Source organism: Galeopterus variegatus, unplaced genomic scaffold (genome assembly GCF_000696425.1).
Source record: "Galeopterus variegatus unplaced genomic scaffold, G_variegatus-3.0.2 Scaffold1738, whole genome shotgun sequence".
Lineage (NCBI taxonomy): Eukaryota > Metazoa > Chordata > Mammalia > Dermoptera > Cynocephalidae > Galeopterus > Galeopterus variegatus.
Window position 1 is genome coordinate 111,533 of NW_007727849.1, and position 10,207 is coordinate 121,739.

Here is a 10,207-nt window from a genome sequence, read left to right on the forward strand (position 1 = left end):
TCAGCCAGTGAGCGGGAGCCGGTCTGTACGTGGGATCCGAACCCTCGGATGGGAGCGCTGCCGCGCTTCCCAAGCGGGCGCACTATCCAGTGCGCCACCGGGCCGGCCCCCAAATTCTGATTTTTAATATACCATAATGTAAAAGAACGAACACTGGCTTAAAGACTGATTTCATTTGTAGCTCCATTTCTCCCATTAGATGGAACTGTTACTCTTTACAAATTCAGTACTTATGCACTGCTGCGTATTGTTCACTTGTTATTCATGTTATTCTCACCTATTAATGTTACTCTCCTACTGAAGGAAAAAAGGGCAGACAAAAAATAATTTTATAATTTCGAAATGGTCATTCACTCCTTTATTCAAAATGCTCAGCTGCAGTTCTAGAAATTGCGTGCCTTGAACACAGAGCCCACACAGTCTTTTTAAGTACTGGACTGCTAAGATGACTTAAAAATTAACCAATTATGCTGAATATAATTTTCTTCAAAAATTCCAAATATCTTTTAATCACTTCTATTTATTAAAGTATCATTCTTCCCTAATTTAATTACAAAATAAATTACCAATTTAAAATATAAATATAGACCTCTTGCAGATTACATTTGTAGTGGCATTCATTAACTTATCTATCACTTGAAGGCTTAATATCATTTATTCATCCAACAAAAAAGCTGCCTATCAGGAGAAAGGTACTGCTCTAAACACTGAGGGTATGGCAATAAACATGAAAAACGAAACAAGGTTCTTCATCTCATGGAGCTCACATTCTAGTGGCAGGTATACATGATAACTAAGTATACAAAGTTTTAAATTTTCAGATAGTGATAAGTACGATGAAGGAAAAACAGAAAACAAACAAACAAACAAAAACCCCAAACTGACAATGTAGTACAGTTGAGGAGCGGGAACAGGGAGAGAGTAAGTGGAACCAAATTAAAGGAATAAAGGACTCTGAAGAGGTGACATAGGAACATAACCTGAATGAAAAAGGAATCTGCTAAGTAAAAATCAGGAGGCAAGAGCATTCCATTCACTCTTTGCAATCAGCAAAGCACAAACCCTTATGTGAGAATATGCTTCACCTGCTTGAAGAATAAAATGCATGCCAGTGAGATGATAAAAGATGAGGTTAAAAATGGAGACTCGTGGGCCGGCCCGGTGGCGCACTGCTACAGTGCGCCGCTTGGGAAGAGCGGCGGCGCTCCCGCTGAGGGTTCGGATCCCACATACAGACCGGTTCCCGCTCACTGGCTGAGCTAGGTGTGGGAGCAACACCGAGGGTTGCGCTCCCGTTGCCAGTCCTGGTCTGGTACGGGCGCGACACTGAGGGTTGCGGTCCGTTGCCGGACATGAAAAAAAGGACCAAAAAAAAAAAAAAAATGGAGACTCGTAACTTGGGATCTCATTGATCTCATAGGCCATAAGAGTTCAAAATCGGATCCTAAAGTGTAATGGGAAACATTGGACAGTTTAAAACAGGGGTGTGATATGACCTGATTTCTTCTTAAAAGCTCCACTGGCCACAGTGATGTAGGAAAATATGAGAGGGAGCAGTAAGATCGGTTATTAACAATCCAGGCAATATATGACCACCACTTAGACAAGGGCTATTTGGCAGCAATTACAAAACACATATATTTCTATTTAGTAAGACTGATAAAAAGTCTTCCATTTATGAGACATATCAAACTCATGTTTATCTGTTCCCTCCCAAAAAGCCACTAAAATAATAAAACAGTTTATAAAGGCAGAAACCCACAAAGGCAGAGGAAAGGGGACCACAATACACAGACATCAAGAAACACTTGGAAGATGGAAAAAAACTGCAACAGTGGATAATGGCTAAACGTAATGCAATTCATCCTGAGGAACTCCAGACAGGCTCAGGATTTTAGGTACCAGGCTCCCTGAAATACAATGTTGAGTCTTAAGGTTGACAATAAAAATTAATTGAAAATCTTTACATAAAGTGTTAAAACCCTTATCCCAAGAGCCAAAAAATGGGTGATAAGAAATTGACCAAAACAACACCTGCATTAGGAATCCAAGTCACAGAGGTAAGAGCACTGTTCTGAAAACAGGTGCCCCCTGTTATCTACACAGCAAATTTTCAGTGTTTTTCTCTGGAAAACACAAATGGCCTAGGACAGAAGACTTATAGATAATATTTAAGAATCACCAAAGAAGACAATGACCTAGTACAATCTTACTGATACTCACACTGGTTAACAAGTATCAAGACTTTAACATGAGTAATTTCATCTTCAGAAGTTTATCACAAGAAATGCTATAGGTGAGTGACGTTAACTAAAGAGATGTTCACTGGAATACTGTTTATAATACCAAAGCAATGGAAACAAACAGTCATAAAGAACAGAGCAGTTAAATAAATTATGATACATCCACACATTAAAAAGAAAAACAATGAGATGGTAAGATGCATATATTACATGAAAAGGAAAGGATATAAAATAATACCACCAAGAAACAGAGCTAAGTCTTTTGCTTACATAGATTTTTTCCTATGATGAAAACAGATTACTTGCATAGTCAATAAAAATGATTAAAAGATTATATGATTCCTGAAAAAAATTGGATAAATTAACCATAAAAAACATTTTAGGGCCGGCCCGGTGGCGCACTCCTACAGTGCGCCGCTTGGGAAGCGCGGCAGCGCTCCCACCGAGGGTTCGGATCCCACATACAGACCAGCCGCTCACTGGCTGAGCAAGGTGCCACGGTGGCAACACCGAGGGTTGTGATCCCGTTGCCGGTCCTGGTCCGGTACGGGCACGACACTGACGGTTGCGATCCATTGCCGGTCATGAAAAAAGACAAAAAGGAAAAAAAAAAAAAAAAACATTTTAGACAATATTTAGACCTCAAAAAATAACATAACTACTGAAAAATTAGAAATATTTGTTTCTTTGAAAACCCATCTTATCAAAATATTTCTTTCTTTTTTTTTTTTTTTGTCTTTTGTCTTTTTTCCGTGTCCGGCAACGGATCGCAACCCTCAGTGTTGCCCCCGTACCGGACCGGGGACCGGCAACGGGATCGCAAGCCTCGGTGTTGCTCCCGCGCCTCGCTCAGCCAGTGAGCGGGAGCCGGTCTGTATGTGGGATCCGAACCCTCGGACGGGAGCGCCACCGCGCTTCCCAAGCGGCGCACTATCCAGTGCGCCACCGGGCCGGCCAAAATATTTCTAAGTTTAAATAAAATAAATGATTTCAATGGAAAAACAAGAGTAAAATAATTATAAAAAATAAATGAGCCAGATAAAAGACTCTCTAATCAGTTCTCCATATTCTTGCCACTCTGTCACTGAGTAACATTTGTAGTTTGATAAATTAACAACCATCAAAATGATACATTCAGATAACACTTTCAGTAACAGAGTTTTTAAACTTGCATTTTCAGTACTGTATATTTAAAACAATCTTATTTCCTATGTTAAGAGAGCATGACATTAGAAATTCCTAATCATTTAATGTCTCAAGTAAAAAAAAATTTATATTATGCATTCAAAAGATTAAAGTTAAACTTTATTCCTGAAAACCAAAATTTTTATGAAAGTAAGCATTCTTGAATCACCTGGAAAATACTGTCTAGCAAAAAAAATTGCCTTTTAAATATTAAGCATGAGCTGGCCAGTTAGTTCAGTTGGTTAGAGCATGGTGCTGATAACAAGGCCCAGGGTTCAATCCCTACACCGGCCAGCAAAAAAAAAAAAATTAAGCACGAAGGCAAAATATGTGAAAATAATAAACATGGGGGAGAAGAGTAAAAATTAATATATGCAATAATCATGAATAGTTAAAATTATAAACACAAACAATACTAAAAAGTAATCAAAATCTACTGTATAATTAAAGGTTAGACAAATGGGCTAGTAGAACAGAAAAGGGACTACATTCCCATGTATATCATACATGTATATACAGGAATAAAGTATGACAGAAATGGCATTTTACAACACTAGTAAAAGATAAACTGAGTCATTAATAATCAATAAGTTGTGAAGAAATATTTTACTATCATTTTTGAACAGTTAGATCCCTATATCATACCCTAAACAAAAATTCCAATGGATAAATTATCAGGAAAAAAACTATAGAAAAATAGCAGAGTATTTTTATAGTTATTAATTAAGAAGGCCATCTTAAGTATACCTAGAAAACCCAGAATCTACAAAAGCAAAGACAAATATTAAGACATAAAATTAGAACCAAATAGAAAAACAGAAGCAATTTGCACAAATTAAATGGCTAATTAATATTTTTAAAAGATTACCAATCTGAGTGGATCAAAAAAAAAAGTTTAACCTATCAGATATGCAAAAATTAAAGAGATTACCAACATTCAGTGTGGGTGAGGTTATGTAGGAAAAGATGCACTCATACAGCAAGAAGTTTTAAAAGGCAAAACCTTTTGGAGAGCCTGAGCACAGTATCAACATTTCAACACACATTCCCTTTGACCTAGCTGAATTCTACTGGAAATCAATCCTACAGATACATCTGCACAACTATGCAAACCTGCATCATAAGGACGTTTTCTGTAATACTACCTACAATGCACAAAACGTTATAATAATAAATAAAAGCAACTGAATGGAGGCAACCTGACCCCATCAGAAGAGGGACAGACTTAAATAAACAATAATCATACAATGAATACTATACACTCCCTTTTTTAAATGAGGTAGTTCTGAATATACTGACATAGGATTTCAAAAGATAAACACTTGCCCTCTCTGACATGTTTCCGTATACTGACTTATAGAACGTGGAACTATGATTTGATTTCTTCTTTTTTGGTCCTTTTTTTTTGAGACTGGACACACTACACTCAGCCAGTGAGCGCACCGGTCATCCCTATATAGGATCCGAACCCGCGGCGGGAACGCTGCTGCGCTCCCAGCGCCGCACTCTCCCGAGTGCGCCACGGGCTCGGCCCTTGATTTCTTCTTTAAAGAGCCATCAGGGGCCAGCCCATGCCTCATGTGGGAGAGTGTGGTTCTTATAACACCAAGGCCACAGGTTCGGATCCCTCTATAGAGATGGCCGGTTAGCTCACTTGGGAGAGCATGGTGCTGACAACACCAAATCAAGGGTTAAGATCCCCTTACCGGTCATCTTTAAAAAAAAATAAAAAAATAAAGAGCCATCAAATTATGATTTGCAATTTTCTGTTGAAATCTATTCCACAGACTAGTAAATGTATTTTCAACGATGTCTAGCAATTTAAAATAAATCAACGTATTACGAGATAAATAGGGACTTTATAAAAAAAAAAAAAGCATGTTTCCTTGCAATAATTGTATCATGAAAAAGTATTCAAAAGTGAGCAACAAAGGCAAGACATTATCTTACTAAATACAGAATTTCTGATCTCTATATTGCCACCTCTCCAAAAATATCAAAATCAAAATGTCGTTTTAATTACCCTATCCATGTATACTTTCCAAAATAATAAGCGTGAACAATAGTTTACACAATATTTCCAGATTCTGAATGGTAAAATGATTCCTACAGCAAGTCATGAAATATATTTTATAAATATAAACTAAATTTATTAATAGTCTAACAGTTATCTGCCTAATAACCAACTAAAGTTACTCAGAAGTTTAAAAAATGATTAACAATTCCAAAATTTTTAAAAACACTTGTTTTCATTCATTACAAATGCTTTAATAGTGCCTTCCTTAAGAAATATGAAATAAGCCAATTCCTGAACTGATACTTTTATGTCCCTTCTCAAAAATAAGAGCAACTAATGGCACATCAATACCCAATCAATCACAGCTAATGTTTAAAGATGCATGATAACTAAAAACCATTTGATGGTATCACAGCTGATTTGGAAAGTATAAAACTTCACCTCTCAGTCTCAACTTCAAAGTAATGCCAACTACTTGGTACAAAAAAATGTCTAAATATCTCAAGTCATGTTCACACTTTCTGACAAAGAAATCACTTATTTCTAAATGATAACTTCTAAGTTTACACAGAATTCTAAATATTTATTTGTAAAAAAAAAAAATGTTGAACGGAATTGAGGTGGTTTCTTTATAATATAAAACACAGTTATGCTGAACAATAACAAAAAAGTTCCTAAAACATACATTTCAGAACTGTGATTATATCTCTGAGAAGGAAGGAAGCAGGAGTTGGAGAAATAGGGCTGTGGCTTTTGTTGTAATCTTACATTTCTTTCTTTTTTTTTTTTGTCTTTTTTCGTGTCCGGCAACGGATCGCAACCCTCAGTGTCGCACCCGTACCGGACCGGGACCGGCAACGGGATCACAACCCTCGGTGTTGCGCCCACACCTCGCTCAGCCAGTGAGTGGGAACCAGTCTGTATGTGATCCGAACCCTCGGCGGGAGCGCCGCCACATTCCCAAGCGGCGCACTGTAGCAGTGCGCCACTGGGCCGGCCCAAATCTTACATTTCTTTAAGTAAAAATAGGAAGGAAATACATCTTTTTGATGAAGTGCACTGACTCTGGAGGCAGATTCCCTGAGTTCTATACAATTCACTAGCTCTCTGTGACCCTGGGCAAGATAACTAATTTCTCTGTGCCTCAGTTCCATATGTGTAAAATATGGATAATAATATATTCTGCTGTATAGGATTAAATGAGTTGATTATGTGATATCCCTAGAATAGTATGGACACATGGTTAAGTGTTATCATTATTATTAACATCAGCCTCACCATCTATGACTATCAGCAATGAAATCTGGCTGGTAGGTGGGGTGGGGGGGGTGGTTGGTATCTGGTATATTTTCTACACTTACATTTCAAACATAAATTCTATTTTTGTAACCAGTGATAAATGACCAACACCATAGGTGATAAAGCAGTATAAAGTAAAATAAGAAAGTTTCAGTCTTCTACTCAGTTTTCAAAAACATGAGACAATACAGGCTTTGGAGTATGATATTTATTTTTAGCAGGAAGAATATGCTAATGGTGATGACATCATTAGAAGATACGCCCATGTCCAATATCTGCAACAGAAGCTCAATAGAAGTTAAAGAAACCATACTAAAAGACTAAAGACAAAAATTGTATAACATTACTTACCCTTAATTCTGTGGACAATAAAATAAGTAACAATATGTTTAAGATTTAAGTTCCATCACAAGATGAAAAACTGGCAAGTAAACTATCAAATTCATTTTTTTAACAATTTTCATCTTTTCTTTTCTACATAGAAGTGGGCAACCTCTTTGAAGGTAGAACATAGTGCCAACAACCATCCTCTAAGGGTTTTTATGTGAACAGAGGAGAAGCAAATTAAAAAGGCGTATTGCTAAATTAAGAGCTGAGAATTTGAAGTGGGAATAATCAAGTAGCTACTCTCGTAGGTGGCAATGACAATCCAATCTACAAACCATTTTTGGCACAATTAGTGATTGCTGAACCAAGAACTAAATGCTAATAAATAAAGACAACTTAGTAGAGGCAGTACCATGACATATCTACAAATTTACAGTGAACTTTCTATAAATAAATGGATCCAGACAAACTAGAAATTCTCCTATACGCTATTAGAATAAAAAATTGTTACAGCAATAAACAATTTAAATAAGAACTAGTGAACTGATTCTTTTAAAATAAAACCAAATCTGGCTCATCTACCCCTGATGACGGCTACTCTAATCAAAGGAAATATGAGAATGTTTCTTTTTATTACCTCCTATACCCCCAGACTTCTCATTAACAGTATCAATCATTACTTAATTTAAAGGAGCAATGACTTTCTACCTAAGGGTATGAGCCTGGAGGTGGGGCAGAATATGTTAAGCACCAGAATCAGGGGTGGAATAAGGGAGAAATTTGAAGATGTAATGCTATACCTAAAAGACTGCATGTACTCAGAACAGGGATTAAATAAATCCAAAAACAATTTACTGAAGTTAACATCAGACTTTATACCAACTGCTATTTTCCTATTATTTTTGTACTTGAAGATAACGATTTAAATTGATAAATTACTATTGCATGGAATTTCACATGCATAACTTAAAAATGCAACCGATTAATTCTGTTAATTCCAAATTTTTAAGTTTACTGAGGCAGATTGATTTGGTTCAAGTAGAAGGAAATCCATAAATGCAAGGAGAAGCTTACCCTGGGCCACTGTCTAAAAACGTCTGTGTTCAAAAAATTGAAAATGTGCAGGTACATTAAGATATTTTAAAATTACTACTAAAAAGTAAATGAAATAAGCACTAAAAAAGGAAAAGGTTACGCACTTCCAATTTATGCTCTTTCTCTGCAAGGGCTTCCTTTTGACAACGAAGAAAATCTGCTAACATTCGAGTGAGTTGCTTCCTATCATCTATTTCTGCTGCCAATCTGCCATTGTAATCTGCCAGCAACATACAAGCATCCTCTACCATTTTAGAAAGCCTTTCTCCAGACTCTTTATCTAAGAAAAGCACAGGATAATAAAATTATTATACAACAAAAACAATGACATGCTGTTCTCTCACCCTGATTCCCCCAAATGTTCCAATCACGTTTTCTTTTCTTACCTGTTATTTTATCTAGTAGGGACACTTCTTGGACTTCAACGGGCAAAGAAGCTATCCTCTGATGAACTGCTGCATCACCTGAAGCTGCATTTTCTAAATCTTGTAATGCTCTAACGAGATCTAGAGTCTAAAAAGTTACACAGCTTCAGAACCAAAATAAATGAAGCTTAAACAAATACAAAAGAATTGAAATTTTATATTCCTTAATCCTTATGGGCTATTCACAAGTTCAAAATTTCCAATATAAACTGCTTTTGAAGACAGCCTATTTCTTTTATATATTAAAAGAAAGAAGCTACACTATGTTAGTTGTAGTGTAAATATAAATGATAATACACTAGATCTGAGGAGATCCCACTCTACTGGTGAAGACAGACAGTGTCAAAGTAATTAAACAATTATTAAAATGAGGTAAGTGATTGATTTACATGTCAAATACATCAGTGGTAAAAGGATAAGAAGGCTATAACTTCAACCTAGGGAACACAAGTAATGCATATGATATACTCATTATATTATCGTTGCACAAGAGAAGATTTTTTTAAATGCTAAATTGGATACTGGGGGAAGGGGGATACTAATCATCATCTACTCCAACACAGGAGAGTCTCCTAGGCTCCATTTCTAAATGCTATAATTAAAGCACAAGAGAAATGTAGTTTTGGAATATGTTCAAATACGATATCGTCAACTATCCTATGATATGTTAATAAGATTACAATATTACAAAATTCTGTATACCTGACGACTAACATTTATATATTGCTTAACCAATATGCAAATTGTTTTATCATTATAATGTTTTAGTCATACTGTTTTCACAAAAGCTATAATTAGGAGGGAAGGGCAATCAGTATATTTCAGTTGCAAAATTTTCATACCAGCTATAGTTAGGAGGGAAGGGCAATTCTTTGCCGGTGATTTCAAAATTTATAATGTCTATAATGTTATTCCAAAGAAAATTATTACATTTTCCCACCTCGTCTTTTTTGTCTTTCTTTTTTTATTATCTAATACTAGATTAAGGTACACTACAAAATTACACATATACTTTAAAAATAGAGGATATCACTAATTCTGTATGTATATTAAGATGACACTGACTGCCAGTTACTAATTTTTCTTTAAACTATTCCCTAACAAAAAATGTGTGGGATCTAACACATAGCAAATGATCAAACAGTTAAGAATAAATAAACCAAATAAGAAATATACTATCCTAAGTGTACTTTTAATTCATAAGAAGTATGTTTAAAATCCCAGAAATTGGGGCTGGCCCATGGCTCACTTGGGAGAGTGTGGTGCTGATAACACCAAGGCCACAAGTTCGGATCCCTATATAGGGATGGCCGGTTAGCTCACTTAGGAGAGTGTGGTGCTGACAACACCAAATCAAGAGTTAAGATCCCCTTACTGGTCATCTTTAAAAAAAAAGGGCCGGCCCGGTGGCGCACTGGAGAGTGCGCCGCTTGGGAAGCGCGGCGGCGCTCCCACCTGAGGGTTCGGATCCCACATACAGACCGGTTCCCGCTCACTGGCTGAGCGAGGCGCGGGAGCAACACCGAGGGTTGCAATCCCGTTGCCGGTCCCCAGTCCGGTACGGGGGCAACACTGAGGGTTGCGATCTGTTGCCGGACATGGAAAAAGACAAAAAA

The 10,207-nt window shown here is 36.7% G+C and overlaps 1 protein-coding gene across 2 annotated transcripts in view; it reads right to left on the reverse strand.

Annotated features, from left to right (window-relative positions):
* Nucleotides 1–10,207, reverse strand: part of RPRD1A (regulation of nuclear pre-mRNA domain containing 1A) — an 85,709-nt gene that overhangs the window by 36,924 nt on the left and 38,578 nt on the right. For both annotated transcript variants that reach the window (XM_008578668.1, XM_008578667.1), the window contains exons 5-6: nucleotides 8,553–8,679; nucleotides 8,271–8,446 (exon numbers count right to left, since the gene is read on the reverse strand). In XM_008578668.1, the coding sequence (XP_008576890.1) occupies nucleotides 8,271–8,446; nucleotides 8,553–8,679 (303 nt within the window). The remainder of the gene's footprint in view (nucleotides 1–8,270; nucleotides 8,447–8,552; nucleotides 8,680–10,207) is intronic.